We start from the raw sequence: 18,622 nt of genomic DNA, 5'->3' as shown, positions 1-18,622 counted from the left end.
ATAGTAGCTTGAGCTTGGGAGAAAAAAAAAAACAACCAAACCCAGGTTTTGGAACATGAAAACATTTCTGAATTGTTATGGGAGAGATTTGCCAAGTTCTGCTTTCTCCCACTGACTCCAGGAGCTCCTGCATCCCACAGGGAAAAAGGGGGGGATGGGAAACCCTCCTGCTCTTTCCCCAAGCAGACTTTGGGATGGCAGATTCAGCCCCAGAGCTGGGCCTGCTGCAGGACGGAGCAATGGGGTGCAACTGAACCCCCATTAATGGCATTCTCCCGGTGATCCCCAGGGATTAAGCTGGAACAAGGAGGGGAGGCTGCAGGACAGAAGGGGCCGAGGTAATTTCTGTCAGCTAATCCTGTTTGGCTTCCCTTTGCAGCGGGGCTTTGAGGGCAGAGAGCTCACAAAGACATCAAAGGAAGGGCTTTGCTCCAAAGGAAAATGAGTGGAGCTGTCCCTCCGAGCCCGCTCCCGGTTAAACATCAACAGCGCTTTTCATGTAGGACATGGATGCAGGGGAAAGAGGGGCACAGCACAAAAGACAGCACAGAAGGGAAGGTTAATGTGAAAGGAAAGGAAGATAGCATCCAAATCCCACTTGCCTTTCCAAAGGAAATGAGAATGAAGGAGAAAGCAAGAGGACACAGCTGAGAGAAGGGGTGGAAGTGGCAGCTCTTCACAGAAATGGGAAAGGAGATGCAGAAACAAATGGAGCAGGTGAGAGAGAGGAAAATTTGCTGGAGTGAGTGATCCTGCCTTGGTTCCCTGCTACAAAGGGGATTTCTCCATGGCAGTGCCCTCCTCAAACTGCCTTCCCAGGGAAGAGCCTGCCTGGAGAGCAAGCTTAGCTGGGAATGTGCCTGGAGTGACTTTTTCAAGCATTTCCAGAAGAAAAAAAGCACATTATCCCCACTTAACCCAACATACCACTGCCCAAAGCTCACAGCATCCCTGAGGAATTGGCCATGGAGGAGAAAATAATGATAGAAAAACTTACACTTGGGATTATGGGAGGTGTCAGTGTTCCTTTCCGTAATCCTTCCCAATTAAAGCCTTCGAACCATCTGAAGGGAGGGAAGAATCCAACAGTTAGACAGGTGTAGCACAAGAAGAAAAGAAAATTGCTAAAACAACAGGTTTCATCTCCCACAAGCTTTGCCTTCAAATCCCTTTGGAATTTTTCCCGTCATCTTTTTTGGGGACCAAGGAGGAAGAGTGTGCAGCAGCACCGTGGTGATGCCACAGAAGCGGAAATTGCCAACACTCAGATGGGAACCATTCCTTGCTGCAGGTGTCCTGGAAGCTGCTCCTTCCCTTCCACAGTGTGGATCCCTCCCACAGGAGGCCCTTTTTTCCCCATGGAATTGGGTTAACTCCCAGCTTCATGCTCAGTGATGTCCCACTTGTGGTTTTCCTCAGGTTTGCCCCAAGGTGGGTGGATGATCCCTGAGCCTTCCCACAAAACCATCCATCCAATCCATTCCTGCTGCTTTGGGGATGGGAGAAGAGAAGATAAAGTACAGATGGACGAGAGAAATTGTTCCTGGAATGGGTCTCTCACCTGTTCTTATCCCAACAAACTCCTAAGACATGACGTAACCACTCCCATGGGACCAAAAGGGGGGATGAATTTACATTATGGATAGGAAGTGGCTTTCAGGAGAAAACTGAGGTGTTTGAAATGCCTCTTTCTGGGGGTTGGAGCTGATGGCTGCTGGAGAACACACTTACTTGTGCTTTTGGATATCTTTCACTCCATTTTTCAAGTTCCCTAATCTTTCTGATGGATTGTCCCTGTAAAAGGAATAACAAATCCTAAATCCCTCTGCCCAGCTCATTTCTTTGCAAATAACATCAAGGCTTTTTGGTTTTTTTTGTTTTATTCTTGCATCCACTTACCTGCATAGTTTTTTAATTAAATTAGCAGCATTTTTGGCAATCTTCTTTGGAAATTCGATCATGTCTATTCCCCTTAATATGATGTTATAGGTCTTCATGGGGTCTGGGCCTGAGAAAGGGGGACTTCAGAGGGCACAGGGAAGGAGAAAAGATTAAAAACTCTTCTTTCATAAAAATTTCTCTTTAAACCAGCATTGAAGTCTGATAAAAATGAACCCAGATGAGAAAAGGTAGATGTCAACCAGGAATGCTTTGCTCCCCATGGTCCTAACCATTTCTCAAGGAGCTCTGGAATTCAGGGATGTTGGCTGCAGGGAAATACCAGAAAGTTTTCCATGCTAAACCTCTTCTTCCCATGGAAGCTGTGTGGTAACAGCCTGAGGCAGGAGGCTCTGAGCGGCATTCCCTGGTTTATCTTTGTGTGATGGGACCTGATTCCAGTGGGGGTTAATTGGCTTTCCACGGATGGGGAGTTGTGTGTGCGCAGCCCTGAAGGATGGGCCGGTGGAGGGGATGGATCCTTCCCCAGCTCTTGGGGCTGAGTTCTGGGGGAAGAGGTGAGCAAGCTCCAGGAAGCCACCCCTGCCAAGAGCAGCAGTGAAATCCCAAATTAAATATGTGAAGGGATGGATGGTGCCCAAACCACCTCCTCCTTCCCAGCAGTGAGGAACCTCCCCAGCTGAGTGCAAACCCTCACCCTTCTCCCATCATTTCCAGACCATTCAGGGCCAAACTCTTGCTCTTTTCCCATCAGGATCAGCCCACTCAGAGCCAAAAAAAAGATTTCAGTGGAAAAGCCACCATGGAGTTCCCTGGCCCAGCCCTGCCCCGGCCTCCTCAGGGTGACAAGGGCAGAAATCTTGGGATGAATTTCGATGCCCATACCTGCCAGTCAGGAGCTCATACATCAGGATTCCCAGGGACCAGTAGTCTGCTGAAATGTCGTGACCTTTGTTCAGGATGATCTCGGGGGCTACGTACTCCGGGGTGCCACAAAAAGTCCATGTTTTCTTTCCAAATCCTATTTTCTTTGCAAAGCCAAAATCGACCTGGGGGAAGGGGCAGGAGAGCGTCAGGGCAGGGCATCAGAGGGAATGTCAGCCGTGGGCTCTGCTCCTCTTGAAGTGAAGCAAGGCAGAAAGGAGGATTCCTCATGGGAATTTTTCTCCTAATTAAAGCACCCAGGGTCATTCCAGGACCAGGGAACCACAGTGACCTTTTTGCTGATTTTTCCTTGGGAAAATTCCCATGAGGGAAGCATGACCAGCACCAAGGGTTTCTTGGGGGTTGGAACTTTCTATCACCCACAGCTCAGTTGATTTATTTTGCTTTTTTTCTTCCAAATTTAAATTAAGCTGGGTAAGGAATGGTTTTAAGCTGTGAGAGGGCAGGGATAGATGGGCTATTGGGAAGGAGTTGTTCCTTGGGAGGGTGGGCAGGCCCTGGCACAGGGTGCCCAGAGCAGCTGTGGCTGCCCCTGGATCCCTGGAAGTGTCCAAGGCCAGGCTGGACGGGGCTTGGAGCAGCCTGGGATAGTGGGAGGTGTCCCTGCCCATGGCAGGGGTGGAATGGGATGGGTTTTAAGGTCCTTTCCTACCCAAACCATTCCAGAATTCTGTGATTTAGGCACCTGCTTCCAAGTTTGGTTTTCTCTCCCACCACAAGGAGTAAAGCAGTCGTCCCAGTTTGGCTGTTGGGATTTGCTGGGCTCACCAGCCTCCCTGTGGCCCTACAGCAGTGGCAAGCGTGGAAAATCAGATTGTCCTGGGAAGTGGAGTCCCCTGGGGGTGGTCAGGAACCCACACGGTCACAGCCCACGGGGGACCCGTGACACTCGTGCTCGGGGACATGCCTGGGGAGCTGGGGAGGGACCAGCAGAGCCCCAGATCCTCCTGGGGTGGGAGAAGGACAGTCCTGCACCTCATCTTCTTCTACCACCCGACACCTCAGAGGAGCCCCAGCCTCAGGGAAACACTGCAGAGGGAAAACCCCAATGTCACTCAGCAGGTGACACGTGGAGGCTGCCAACAGGCTGTGACAATGGGCTGAGTTACAGCTGCTCCCACCCCAAAGAGCCCCCAGAGCAAGACACAGAGCCCTTGGTCCCCCACACCTTCCAGGGGCCGTCAGCCCCTTCTGGACCAGCTCCTTTTAGGGCTCCTGTCCTTCACTGCTGGCTTCCCAAGGGCCCACATCCTGCAGCACCTCCCACCAGGGGAACAATTTCTTCTCTCCTGCCCCTCTCCAGACTCTCACCAGTCCATTTGGGTACCCTGAAAAGCAGGGCGCCTCTCCTGAGTTCTGGGGCAAACAGGTCATTCTTTGCCCAAGACAGCCAGGTGGCTTTCTCCTGATGCTCTTTTCTCAGCATTCCAGGAGTGTGGATCAGAATGCCGAGCCAGAATCAGCATTTCCCAGCTCAGCCATGCCCTGAGCCCTGCTGGAAGGCAGGCAAACATCCCGGTGGTGACAACAGCACCTCATCCTGATCTCCTCTCAGCACCCCCTGATGGGCCTCCTGGGGGAACTTTGCTCCTGACCCTCTCTGGCCAAACCTTTGTGGGAGCTGGGGGGAATTTTTTTGGCACTCACCAGCTTGGCATAACCTCGGTGATCCAGAATGAGGTTCTCTGGCTTGAGGTCCCTATAAATGATCCCTTTGGAATGCAAGTAGGCAAAGGCTTCCACCACACATGCCGTGTAAAACCTGGTCGTTGAATCCTCGAATGAACCCCTGTGGGAAGGAAGGAGGGAAAAAGGGATAAAGCCATTAGATGAATCCCTGGAAAGTGGTTTCCTTCCTCATGGAATTCATTCTGCTGTTAAAACTTTTATCACTGCAATAAAATCACTTTTTAACACCTGGAAAATTTCTGTTGCTAAATTCACCTTTATATCTCAATCTAATTAAATTTCCATTTTTGAAGACGCCTCTTTGCCTCCAATGTCTGAAACTATTTTAAAGTTTATTATATAATTTAGAAATAAAACTTTGAAATCCTTGTCTTGTAAGCAAAAAGTTATTTTTTTCTAATTACAACTTTAGTTTTTGAGTGTTAAAACTCCTTTGAGGAATGCAGATAAGTTCTGTATTAATGTTCCTAACTCAGGTAAAAGGCAGAAAAATCACAGCTGCTGGGACTTGAAGAGTTAATGCAAATTCCAAACTGCACCTTTGGATCCTTGTTTCCACAGTTTTCCAAAGAAACCACATCCCCCTGTGTGCTGGGGGTTGGCTGAGACCAAGAGGGTGCCTAAGCTAGATGGCAGCAGAACCTCAGTTTAAATCCCAGAGAATCAAAGATGGAATTACCAGGCTCTGAGAAAAGATCAGGAAAAATCCCACCCAGCACCTTCTAACTTTGCTCCAGTTCCTGTTTCAGTGAGAAAAAGGCTGCTGGGAAAAGGAAGAACTTGGGGAATTAAAAGACAATTTAATCTTGGCTTTCTGATCAATCTTTTCAAATTTAATGGAATTCTGTTCCTGTGATGAGGCTATTGCAGAGTTACAATTCCCTCCATCTTTTCCTGCTCCGTGGGCACATCCCATGTGCACCCAGCAACCCAAAACACTCCAAGGTTAACCCTCCCAAGGCAGGGACTGTGGGGTTTTGGGCATCTCATGCTTTCCTAACTAATTTTTTTTCCATGTCACTGCTGCATCCTGATGGAAGAGTGCTCCTGGCAGGGTGTGGATTTTGATTCTCACTTGAGTCAGCAGCCCTGGTGTTATGTGGGCCAACAGACCCTGCACAGCTCTTGATTTCCTTCTGCTCATTGCTCTCAGCCCTGGCTGGGCCATAAACACCGGGGAATATTTATGGATATTATTTATCAGTGTCCATGTGGCAGAGCTGAAAGTTAATATTCACACTCACAGAAGGAGGGCTGCAAACACATGGGTGGGAAATGCTCTGAGATGGGAAATTGTGATTTAAAAACTGTGACATTGAAAGGACCTGGAGCTGCTGGAGCAAATCCAGAGGAGGCCATGGAGATGCTCCAAGGGCTGGAGCCCCTCTGCTCTGGAGCCAGGCTGGGAGAGCTGGGGGTGCTCACCTGGAGAAGAGAAGGATCCAGGGAGAGCTCAGAGCCACTTCCAGGGCCTAAAGGGGCTCCAGGAGAGCTGGAGAGGGACTTGAGACAAGGGATGGAGGGACAGGATACAGGGAATGGTTTCCCACTGCCAGAGGGCAGGGATGGATGGGATATTGGGAAGGAATTGTTCCCTGGGAGGGTGGGCAGGCCCTGGCACAGGGTGCCCAGAGAAGCTGTGGCTGCCCCTGGATCCCTGGAAGGTGTCCCTGCATGTGGCAGGGGTGGCACTGCATGGGCTTTAAGGTCCTTCCAACCCTTCCAGTTGGAATTCTGACATTTCAGACATCCCTGTCTGCAGGAGAAGTCCCAGCTCACCTGTCCCTGAGAATTGTCCAGAGCTCTCCCCCCAGGCAGGCCTCCATCAGCATGTACAGGTACTTGCTGTCCTTGAACGTCCTGTAGAGCCTGAGGGTGGCAACCAGAAAATCACAAATAAATCCATTATCAAAGCACTAAACTCGCTGGTTTGACAGAGTTTAAAGAAGCTGAAATGCTCTTCCTCTTCCTCCCAGGAAGGAATGTGGAGGAAAAACTGCCTCAAGGGATGGGCCAGGCTTTGTGAACCCATCCTCAAGTTCTGAGCTGTGCTCTAAAATCCATGCTCTGTGCTCAACAGGATTTTCTAATGATACTGTATTAATTAGATTTATAGATGTGCTTAATAATATTAAGTAACTATGGTGAAAAAACCCAGAGATTCTTCTTTTTACTTGATTTTAATGTTCAGCTGCTTTTGTACTTCCTATTCCACTTGTGGCTTTATCCATCCAGGCTTCCAGCAGGGTGTGGATACAGGGAAAGTTTCTTGGTAGCTGTTTGGATAATAATTTTAACAATTTCTGCAGCAGGAAGAAATGCTGAGGGTGACTCCTGGTGCAATTCCCGCATTCCCAGAGTTTCCAGGAGTTTAAAATTCAGGAGGTAAAAATTCCAGGGGTTAAAAATTCAAGAGCTGCTGCCACACAATGGAAGTGAAACCAGGTGGGTTTTGCAGATACCAGCTCCTCCCTGCTAATCCCAGTGATTTTGATGGAGCTGTGGGATGGATCAGCGGGAAAACACTGCAGGATTTTATTCCTTTGGAAGACATCCATTTCTATTGATATAAAACTAATGGTCAGTTATAACTGACCATTAAATAATGCTAAAATTGATGGTTTTAACAAAAAATCCCCCCACTTATTTCCTGCCACTTGGACAAAATATCATTTCTCTTAATACACATTTAATCTCTATTAAAGTTTACAGAAGACTTCAAGAATCCAAAATGGAATTTTAATTAAATGGTTTTTAATTGTTTGGTAATTTAAATACTACTGAAATCCTTTCCCTAATTAAGGCAGCCCTGCTGAAATTTTTATGGGCATTAAATCTGGCCTAAAATACACAGATTAAAAACAATCAAATATTATTTATCAGCTATCATGGAAGCACAAAGATTAGATACATGAAGGGGCATTATTTCAGACTTAGGTTCAAATGACACAATATTTGAAAAACTTCTTTATTTATTTCCTTATTCCTCAAAATATTTGCACTTGTTTGGTTCCTGATCCCACCCAGAACATTTTGTCCTGTTTGAGTTTTAGTTTATCTAGAAGTCAATTTTATTTAGTGCCACTTGGCCTCTCCTGCTCCTTTTGCATGGTTTAATTAATTTTAATAACCAAACTCAATTATTCTTCAAAGACTTTTTAACTAACACAATGAATTAAGAAAACAACCAAGTTCTTCAGGAATTTTGTCTTTCCCATTCTAATATCCCAGAGGTTGTGCCCTTGCTCCAAGATTATTTTAAACCCATCTTTCATCCATCAGCCCAAAACTGAATAAATCTACTGAAATATTCAAATTTCTGCCCTTTGCACCCAGGAAAAAAAAATAACCCAGCTGGTCCAAGAAATGGAATAAACAAGTTACTGGATAAGCAATAAACCAGTTGAATAATTTTAGGATAGAAACTATAGGAAAACTTGAAATCCCTGTGGATGGGTAAGAGGACAAGAGGGGAAAAAGCAGAAACCAAGTTTGATAAATCAATTATTTTCTAGCAATAGCAAAAGGTTGGACTTTGTGACTTGGAAAGTCGCTTCCCAGAGCAGGGTTTCCATGGGATATTAAATATAATTCAGGGATGGTTGTTGTTGTAAAAGGTGAGAAATACTGCAGGATATGGAAAGAGGAGATGCACAGGTAAAACATCCTTGTTCTGCTTCCCTGCTGAAGGATAAAGAGTGGGAATGAAGCAGGATTTCATTTATCAGCCATGAATATCAGTGGCTCCATTAACAAATGCTTGGAGGCTCAGGATGGGTTTTTCTGGGAAGGGTGGCTTGGCTGGCCCTGAACTTCCCCTCTCATCCCCAGACAGCTCAGCCTTCCAAAAATCCAGAGGCTGGAATAGCCCGCAGGGAATATTTAGCTCCAGCCTGGGTAACAAGGAATGTTATGGATACAACAGCACATCCTGAAGGGAATGGCAGCCGGGCAGTGTCGGGCTCCAGCTGTCACCCATGAATCACAGGAGAAGCCACAGGCTCCAGGGGAATCCCAGGGATGAGCCTGGGAAGGAAACACCCGAGTGCCCCGGCCTGGCCACGTGCTTCCCTTTGGATTCTTCCCAAGGGCTTGGTTTCACCCCAGGTTTGTTTGTTCTCCTAAGGAATTTCTGGGAGCAGGGCTGATCTCCTAAGGCAGAAAAGTTTTCCAGGCATCTCTGAGGGTGGGATGAGGCAGCCTTGGCTTGGATGCCCTTCAAGGTGGATCCAGAGATCCTCAGCATCCACTGCTCCATCCTGTCCTACAGCATTGAAAGAAATCCCTCTCTGTCCTCACAGGCCCTTAAAAGCCAGGGAACGTTGTAATTTGGGTGGAAACAACCAAAAATGCCTGGCACCCCTTTTATTCCCTGGAGATGTGCTTAGGTTTGGGGCAGGGAGATGGTTTTAATGTGTTTGCCTGTGAGGAGTCCAGGGATGCTGAACTTGAGTTGTCAAATATTCCCTAAAGAGAAATGCTGGACACAGCTGCTCATTGTCATGGCCCTGTGTCATTTCAGAGGGTGAAGCCCTGCCTTACAGCTTCCCTTAGTGGGAAGGACGACTCAGAAATTGGGAAGGAAAAGGAAAATTACCCTTGAGCAGGGGCAAAGCCAAATCATGATTGATAAATAAATAAATAAATAAATAAATAAATAAATAAATAAATAAATATATCTGTATGTATGTATAAATTGTTGATGGTGAGTCCAGTGCCTAAAGGAGCTCCAGGAGAGCTGGAGAGAGACTTGGGTCAGGGGACACAGGGAATGGCTTCCCAGTGCCAGAGGGCAGGGATGGATGGGATATTGGGAAGGAATTGTTCCCTGGGAGGGTGGGCAGGCCCTGGCACAGGGTGCCCAGAGAAGCTGTGGCTGCCCCTGGATCCCTGGAAATGTCCAAGGCCAGGTTGGACTTTGGGGCTTGGAGCAGCCTGGGATGGTGGAAGGTGTCCCTGCCCATGGCAAGGGTAGAACTGGATGAGCTTTAAGGTCCCTTCCAACGCACATCATCCTGGGGTACCACATGGATGGTGTGGAAGCACCAGTGAGCTCTGCCCAGCTTGTTCCTCCTGCTCCACATCTCCATTCCCTCGCAGGAGTGGAGCTGAAGGCTTTTCCACGCTGTCTGGCTGATCCCTGTGTGGATCCCTGGAATGGATCCCTGGAATGCTGAGGGCCCAGGGCCCGGGGCAGAGGGAGGTACCTGACGATGAAGTCGGAGTGGGCGCTCTGCATGATCTGCTTCTCGGAGCGGATGTGCTCCTGCTGCCGCGTGTCCACGATGTGCCGCTTCTTCAGGATCTTCATGGCGAACGTCTTGGCCTCCTCGCTCTTCAGCTGCACCTGGGCATGGCAGGACAGGCTGGGGTTACACACAGGGCATCCCACCTCCCTGCCAGCAATCCCACCTGCCTGCCTTCCAGGAACCCTCCCACCTCTCCAGTCATCATCCAGGTTTCTAACTACTTGGCTTAGTGCTAAAAAACACCGTTTCTAAACACCAGGATTTTCAGGGAAAAGCCAAATGTGGGTGTTGCTCTCGTTTGTTGCCAGTTAACATCCAGCTTCTCCCCTTTCCTCCAGCTCACCCCACCCGTGCTGGCTCCGGCTGGGAACTGCGGAACTGGGATGCCTGCAGAGGATGAGCAGACCTGGCTTCCCAGCAGCACTGCCTGCTCACTGCTCTGCTTTTCACCTTAAGCCTCTGCCCTGTATTTTTAGCCTGGTTCCCCGAGCTGAGACTGACAGGAGTTGTTTGCTTGCTCTCGAGGTAACCCTGGCAACTTCTGAACCCTGAGAAACCCCGAGGAACAGGTCCCTATCCCAAAGCCAGCTGGAAGGCAGCCACGCTTCCATCCTGGCCAGCCCTCTCAAAGGAACCCCGCTGTTGACCTCCCAGGCCTCCAAGTCTGCCGCTCACAATATTCCAGTGAGGTGCTTTCCCCCCTGTCGAGCACCAGGTGCCATCTGGCAACTTCTGTTTTGGTGTCCTTGTCGGAATTTGGCTTCTGCCAGAGGGAAGCAGCCACTGAGCCCCGTCAGAAACCCAGCCTGCCTTTAGGGCTAGGAGGCAACACTCAGGCAATCAGAATTTATTTAATGTCAGATCTGGTTTGGTATTGTTTTGCTGACAGGAATGTGGGTGGATATGAGACATGGCACTTTTGTAGAGCCATGGAACGGGCTGAGCTGGAAGAATCCTTCAAGGATGATTCAGTCCAACTCCTGGCCCTGCACACACACTTTAAGAATCCCACCATGTTCCCAAGAGTGTTATCCAGACATTCCCCATGGCTTTTCCCAGGCCACACACCCTGAACTTGAACAGTTTCTTGTCCAGCTGCTTTGTTCTGTCGTGGTTCAGGGAAACACCAGGAGGGATGGTATCCCCATGGAAACACCAGGAGGGATGGTATCCCCAAGGAAATACCAGGAGGGATGGTACCCCCATGGAAACACCAGGAGGGATGGTATCCCCATGGAAACACCAGGAGGGATGGTATCCCCAAGGAAACACCAGGAGGGATGGTATCCCCATGGAAACACCAGGAGGGATGGTATCCCCATGGAAACACCAGGAGGGATGGTATCCGCAGCATCCCCAGAAATGAAACTGGGAGCCTCAAGTCCAAAAGGACCCGCAAACCTTAAGGAAATCAATCCCAACAGGTGGGTCCTCAGCTGGCAGAGAGGTTTCCAACACCACCACCACCAATTATTTAAAGTCTAACAAATGAGAGGCCACCTATCTGTGGCCAAAATTTTCACAATTAAACTATTTCTAAACTATATTATATATATATATATATATATAAGCCAGATTTGTGGTTTCTCATTCCCCACAGCCTCAAGGATTTCCAAGCCCACATAAAACTTTTGTTTTTCCAAAGCTCCTGTCCTATTTTTCACACTGAGATTCCTCATTATTATCTTTGCTGGAAATCTGTGTTTGCCATTTTATTTTCAGAGAAACACATTACAAAGTCCCAAACAATGCCCAAAAAGTAAAGCAGAACATTTTTCTGTTCTGCCTCATTATTTCTTATCCTGGTTTGACCACAGCTCAAAGCACAAAGAAATTCTGTATATTTAGCCAACTAAAAGTGAAAAAAGCACTTTTGGTTTGGGGTTAGAGTTTGGTTTCTATTTTTTTCTAAAGTCTCATTTTGAACAAATGGCCTCAGTTTAACTGTTTGAATGAAATATTGGATATTGTCCCATCTGAACCAAGGCAGGGGAGCAGGGAGGTGGCACACAGGAATCAAAAACCTGATGAAAATCAAGGTGAAATCTGGGCTGAGCAGAATTTACCGAAATTTAAAAACAATAAATAATTAAATTTTGGGAGGACTAAGGATAAACTTGTGGAGAACTTATCCTTTCTTTTGTTGGGAATCCAGATTTCTTGGCTTCCCACCGGAGTGAGCAGTCCATGTGGTGATGGACAAGCACCACCACTGTTTCCCAAATTGTTTCACACCAAAGTCTTTGCAAAGTCCTTGCAAATTCTCCAGATCAGATCTGTTCTCTTTCAGCCTGTATTTTTTAATGTTAGGTTGTCCACACACAAAAATAATCAAGAAAGCAGCTCCAAGCAGCAAAATCAAGCATATTTTGGTTGATTTGGGTATCAAACAATAAAAAAATAAATATTTAGCACTCTAAATTCACTTGAAATTCTCACTAGTCAATGTTATAATACAATATAGTATAGTATAATATAAGTAATAATAAGTAGAATAGGATAGGATAGGATAGGATAGGATAGGATAGGATAGGATAGGATAGAATAGAATAGAATAGAATAGAATAGAATAGAATAGAATAGAATAGAATAGAATAGAATAGAATAGAATAGAATAGAATAGAATAGAATAGAATAGAATAGAATAGAATAGAATAGAATAGAATAATAGAATAATAACTTAATGTTAATCTGTACCAGGCATCAGTGTGAAAATAAACCCAACAACCTGGTGGAGGCTCAGGAGAATAAATTCCAGTATCACAAAACAAAGGGTGCTGGGAGAAAATCCCAGTGTGTCCTTTTATTTAATACCACAGATTTTGACCACCTAATTCTTGCATCTCTCACGTAAAAGGCTATTTTTAAAAATTTTATTACTATTTTGTCAGGGATGGAGAGTCTGGGGAAGTCACTTGCTTTTCTACACTTCCAAGTTAGTCCAGGGAAGGAAATTTCCAGGAGGAAGAAGGCAGGGAGTTTATTGGGTGTTTGAGGATGTCCTCACTGCTGAAGATATTAAATATAGAAAAAGCAGCTGCAATTATTATTATTATATTAGTATATTATTATATTACTATATTAATCTATTATTACACTATTATTATATTAAATATAAATATAGTGTAATCTATTATTACACTATAATTATATTAAATATAAAGTGGGAATTAAATATTATAAAATATTATATTTAAATGTAATATATTAAATTAAATATAAATAAATAATATTAAATATTATTATATTAAATATATTAAAATATAGAACAGGCATCTGCAATTAGCTCAGACAAAGCCTGGACCTGATGCCACTGGAGAATTCAGATCCATTTTCCATTCCCAGTCCTTTGGAAGGCAGAGGATTTGTGGGATTTTGAAACCACAGAGGGATTAATTTGCATTAAAAGTGCCGATGCACCAGAACTGTTCAGGTACACAATCCAAGGGCTATTTTTTGGATCACCTGGAAAATGAGCCCTGGAGGGTATTCCTTCTTTTCCAGCCGGCTTGAGCCTTCTCCTTGCTCTGCTTGCTGCCAAACGAGGTGATTTTGAGGACTATTTTATGATGTAAAGGTGGGAAACTCCAGGTCACTTCTATTTTCTTACCAATAATAGTTTTTGTGTTAATCTTAATTAATACAAAAATACCCCTGTGTCCAATCTCAATCTCAATCCAAAAGTTGAAAAAAATATGTAGGAGTCACCTGGATTTATTTTTATTTAAAAACCACTAAATACTGTAAATCCTAAAAAGATGAGAAGGGGCTGCTCAGGACACCCTGTCCTTCAATCCTGATGGGAAAACCAGCCCAGGGAGCCACAGGAACCACAAGGATTTTGGGTTTGAGCTCAGAAGGTGGAAGAAAAACAGAATAAAAAACATTTTTATTTTGCTTAGAGATATAAAATGTACATAAAATATAGGTTGTGTATATATATATGTGCACAGCTAATATAAATATGGAATATTTATAGGTGTCAATACAATGGAAGGTGTCCCTGCCCATGGCAGGGGGTGGAATGAGATGGGCTTTATTTTATTAAATATTGGCCCTTCCGACCCAATCCATTCTGGAATTCCATGGGCAAAGAAAGGCAGGGAAAAAGGAAAGCTGCAGCCTCTCTGGCTTTTCCATATCCTTGTTTCATAGGATCACAGCTGGCTCCTCCTGTTGGAATCACTCCAAAATCCTTCCTTTGCTTTATGGTTTTAAACTTCTGCAGTTTCCAGGACACACAGCATTCCAGGCCTGATTTTTGTCTGGTTTTTAACATTTATACATTTAATATACATTATATACACACTTTATAAACAAATATGGTTTTACATCTTGGTTCTTTCTCAGGCTGGCTGGGAAAATGGATATTGATGAGGAATCCAGAGCTGAATGGAAAAGAGGAAAAATGAGCTGTGTGTTTCTTATCCTTCCTCCTTCCCTGCTCGTATTCCCTATAAATCATCCCAATGTGTGTTACATACAGTCTGCAACTCCAGCAATTCCTGGGCTGATCCAATACCAGCTGACCTGGGGAAAGTGGAAACTTTCGTAAATATTTACCAGGATGCAGAACAAGCCCCCAGAGAAAGATTTATTTCCGTGACTTAACATTCCAGGATATTTCCAAGGGATGGAGGGCCAGGACACAGGGAATGGTTTCCCAGTGCCAGAGGGCAGGGATAGATGGGATATTGGGAAGGAATTGTTCCCTGGGAGGGTGGGCAGGCCCTGGCACAGGGTGCCCAGAGCAGCTGTGGCTGCCCCTGGATCCCTGGAAGTGTCCAAGGCCAGGCTGGACTTTGGGCCTTGGAGCAGCCTGGGATGCTGGAAGGTGTCCCTGCCCATGGCAGGGGTAGCACTGGATGGGCTTTAGGAGTTCACTCACCACAGTTTCCCTCTGTATCCCTCTGAACCTCCACAATAACAAAGATGTTTTGCCAAGGGAATTTTGCTTCCTGCAGAATTCTTCCAAAAGAAAGGAGCCAGAAATCCACTTTCTGCTGAAGTATGGCTATTTTCCTATCACATTAAATAAGAACGGATTCAACAGCAGCGCTTCAGGAGCTGAATTCCAAGTGCTCCTGCTTGCTGGGCATTCCCAAGGTCTTGCATTTTCCCTGTTTCCCAGCTCAATCTGGTGGAACCAACAAAAATAGCAGCAGCTGTTGCTGAGAGTAGTGTTTGCAAGCTGAGCTCCTGATCCCAACAGCTGAACTGCTGCATCCAGAGCAGTGACTGCTCCTGTCCCAGCAAGAGGGGACAGCCTGATTTTCCTACTGAATGGATTCCTCTTCTCCCAGGATGGAAGAGAATTCCCCATAATCAGCCAGGATGGGTCGGGCTCTGCTGCCAGGGAACAGGGACAGGACAAGGGGAAACGGCCTCAAGCTGTGCCAGGGGAGGCTCAGGTTGGACACCAGGAGGAATTTCTCCATGGCAAGGGAGCTCAGGCCTTGGCAGGGGCTGCCCAGGGAGCTTTGGAGTCCCCATGCCTGGAGGTGTCCAGGGAAGGGCTGGACGTGGCACTCAGTGCTCTGGGCTGGGGACAAGGTGGGGATCAGGCACAGCTTGGACTCCATGGGCTGGGAGGGATTTTCCAGCCTCAGTGATCCTGGGATTCTGTGAATTTTTTGGCTTTTGAAAGAATGGATCTTTTGGTTGCTATGAAGGGAGGAAGATTTGTGGATTTCAGTGAGGGATTTGAGATCATGTACCCAAGGAAATCCCAAACTCATCTGACAATGTCACTCCTTCTGAGCTCAGCAAAATCTCGGGGATGATCTGACCCTTTTTTTTCCATCCCTTCCCAACATTTGCAGCATATTCCCTTCTCCAGCATGTGCAGGATGTTTCCTTTTATCACACAGCCATGTGGGGCTGGACCACTGCAGGGCTGTGTTTTAATTTTCCCTGGATTTTGAATTCCTGTTGAAACTAAACTCATCCTTTGCAGATGGAAACACATCCTAGAGCTTGTCTGTTCATGGAAAGGGTCTTGGCAAAGTTTGGAAAGATGGGATGTGTTGGGAGCCCATCAAAACTGGGCAGAGGCTGGATCAGGATATGAGCTGAGCCAGAGATTTCAGCTCTGGCTGGAGACAGAAATTAAACATAAAAATAGGTTTTATATTTCAGACAAATCCAAACTGGGAAGCAGAGCAGGATCATGTAAGGGATTGTTGGAGTTTAGCTCCATTTGATATTTCCAAGACCCCACAGCAGTGAGTTTTTCCATTTCCCACATATCTTAGCCATAGAATCCTTCTTCCTCTATTCCTCTTTTCCTTGGAATGTTTTTATGTATGAAACCCTTGACATTCCTCACTGCTTTTTAGCCTTTTGCTTCCAGACATTTCTGCAAAATCAGTTTTACCTCTGGGCTTTATAGGAAGACAGAAATTTTAATATATTTTAACATATTTGCCCAATATTTGCCCTTTACTCATAAAAAACTTGTCTGTGTTTGTTGTCAAGCAACAAAAATCAGTTTTCAGTGCAGGGATCAGGATGTGGAGTTAAAGGGGTTTAGCACAGCTGAGTGATTAAAATTTGTTAAATTTGCTTTTTTAGTGTCTTCTTAGTGCATAATTGTGCAAAATTATTTTCCTGTAGAGTCCCATAGTGCTCCAATTGGAATAGGAAATTTAGTGCTTTCTCAAACAGTGAAATCTGGATTATTAAAAAAAAAACCAACAAAGTCACTGTCATGGACAGTTTCCACCCTGCTGCCCACATTTTTGAAGGATTCATCCTTCCAAACTCAGCCTACAATGTATCTTGTAGACTACATTTTTACTCCGTGATTTTTCTTTCCATCTTCTTCTAAATTCCCAGGATGGTTTGGGTTGGAAGGGACCTTAAAGCCCCAAAATTCCACCCCCTGCCATGGGCAGGGACACCTTCCACTATCCCAGGCTGCTCCAAGCCTTGTCCAGCCTGGCCTTGGACACTTCCAGGGATCCAGGGGCAGCAACAACCACCCTGAGCCATATTTTAGGTAGGGTTTATTTAAGTCTTGACTTATTTTCCAGCCTAACCCAGCACAGCGTGTTCTGTAGCTGACCCTAAATTAATGTTGGGCTTGAGGTAGAGAGTGGGAATCTAATTTGGGTATGCAAATTCTTATTTCTCTCTAAACTTAGCTCAGAAGAGAGGCTGAATCTGGCCTTAAGGAGATGTGGAAAGTCCCCTTAAAGTCCTTATGGATCACTGAGGCTGGAAAATCCCTCCCAGCCCATGGAGTCCAAGCTGTGCCTGATCCCCACCTTGTCCCCAGCCCAGAGCACTGAGTGCCACGTCCAGCCCTTCCCTGGACACCTCCAGGCATGGGGACTCCAAACCTCCCTGGGCAGCCCCTGCCAAGGCCTGAGCTCCCTTGCCATGGAGAAATTCCTCCTGGTGTCCAACCTGAGCCTCCCCTGGCACAGCTCGAGGCAATTCCTGACAATTAAACCCAAAAATTAGGAGATTTCCAAGAGAAAAATGATCTTTCTAATAAAAATCTTTGCAAGGAAAAGCAGCTCACTTTGGAATTGGAAATGGGACACAGTTGGACATTTTCACCAATAAATATCTGGATTCTGCATCTGTCAGGCTATCAGAAGACAATTGCAGTGGGTTTTTCCTTGTTATCTAATTAATTCACTAATGGCTTTGTTTACAACACAGGCTGGAGGCTGGGAGAGATTTAATTGCACTTCAAAATCCGGGGCCAGATTTCTCTTAAAACACAAATAAAGCCAAAAAATTCCATTGTGTCCGCTTTGTACAGAGCCCGTAAAACATGGCTGGAACATTTGATGTGCATGTTTTTATTTGTGTCTTTAGCAATCTCCATATTGCAAAGGAATTCTGATTTTTGGAGCCACCATGGAGCCAGAAGGAGTGCAGAAGGCAAGGATGTCATTTTTAGTCTCTCTGTGCTCAGCCATCACCTCCAGGAACTGATTCCATGGAAAAATTACTCCAAGCCTGGGTGTTTAGCTACTCCAATGTATTTATTTCAGAGCTGTCAAAAATGATCTTGATTTTAAACCCAGAAGAACTGACCTGGGGCAGATGCTCAGGAGCACAGGACTTGAGTGAAAAGGAAATTAAAGAACAAAGCCAAGAGCAATAGAGGTCAGCAGAGATGGTATCTGAGAGCTGGGGACACCTGCCTTCCATCCCTGTCACATGAGGTGACATTCCCTATCCCAGTGGCACTTGAAATTCCTATTTTCTTAATGTTAATCCTGGATCCCAACCCAGAAGATGCTCAGCTGAGATAAAGCAGGGAGGCTGAGCTGGAAAAAGGAGTGGATGCATGCCAAAAAGTCTGCTCCTGCCATTTGCTGCCATTTCTCCAACCCTGGATGATTTATCCCTCAAAAAAACCCTAGATAAAAGTCGATTACATAGCCCAATTTGGGATGAAGAGGAGCATCCATGAGGATGCTGGAAGAGGCACCATGGAGGCACCGAAAAACTGAGCAAACAACTCGTTCCAATGCTCTGGAATTTTTTCCTGAGATACAGAAAACAAAACTGCCTGGGAAGGCAAGACAAAAGGGGATTTCCATGTGTAATATCTGAGGAATCGAAAACAATTTATATTTTAGGCTGTCTGACCTAAAAGCCATATCCTTGTGCATGGATGCATGGAAAAGGTGACCTCCCCAAGGCACCAGCATTCCCAGAGGGGTCTGGAAAACCATATCCAATGGGAATGTTATTCTGTAATTCCTTCTTGGCCAATCCCAGCCCCACACATTCCAGTTTCCCCCTAGCCACCACCAGCTCCCCTCTCCAGCGGTGACGTTCTGAGGCTTCGTGCCCAAAGCTATAAAATTCCTTTT

The 18,622-nt window shown here is 45.9% G+C and overlaps 1 protein-coding gene across 4 annotated transcripts in view; it reads right to left on the bottom strand.

Annotated features, from left to right (window-relative positions):
* The window catches only part of PRKG1 (protein kinase cGMP-dependent 1), a 363,030-nt gene that overhangs the window by 5,938 nt on the left and 338,470 nt on the right, over positions 1–18,622 (bottom strand). For 3 of the 4 annotated variants that reach the window (XM_058840756.1, XM_058840755.1, XM_058840757.1), the window contains 7 exons: positions 9,741–9,880; positions 6,313–6,402; positions 4,492–4,633; positions 2,785–2,948; positions 1,900–2,022; positions 1,732–1,794; positions 998–1,064 (listed from right to left, as the gene is read on the bottom strand). In XM_058840756.1, the coding sequence (XP_058696739.1) occupies positions 998–1,064; positions 1,732–1,794; positions 1,900–2,022; positions 2,785–2,948; positions 4,492–4,633; positions 6,313–6,402; positions 9,741–9,880 (789 nt within the window). Of the gene's footprint in view, positions 1–997; positions 1,065–1,731; positions 1,795–1,899; positions 2,023–2,784; positions 2,949–4,491; positions 4,634–6,312; positions 6,403–9,740; positions 9,881–10,125; positions 10,179–18,622 lie in introns of those variants that run through there. The other variant, XM_058840758.1, reaches the window with a different exon arrangement.

The sequence above is a fragment of the Poecile atricapillus genome, chromosome 6 (genome assembly GCF_030490865.1).
Source record: "Poecile atricapillus isolate bPoeAtr1 chromosome 6, bPoeAtr1.hap1, whole genome shotgun sequence".
NCBI lineage: Eukaryota > Metazoa > Chordata > Aves > Passeriformes > Paridae > Poecile > Poecile atricapillus.
Note: the sequence above shows the minus strand (reverse complement) of the source record. Positions and strands in the feature narration are given on the sequence as shown.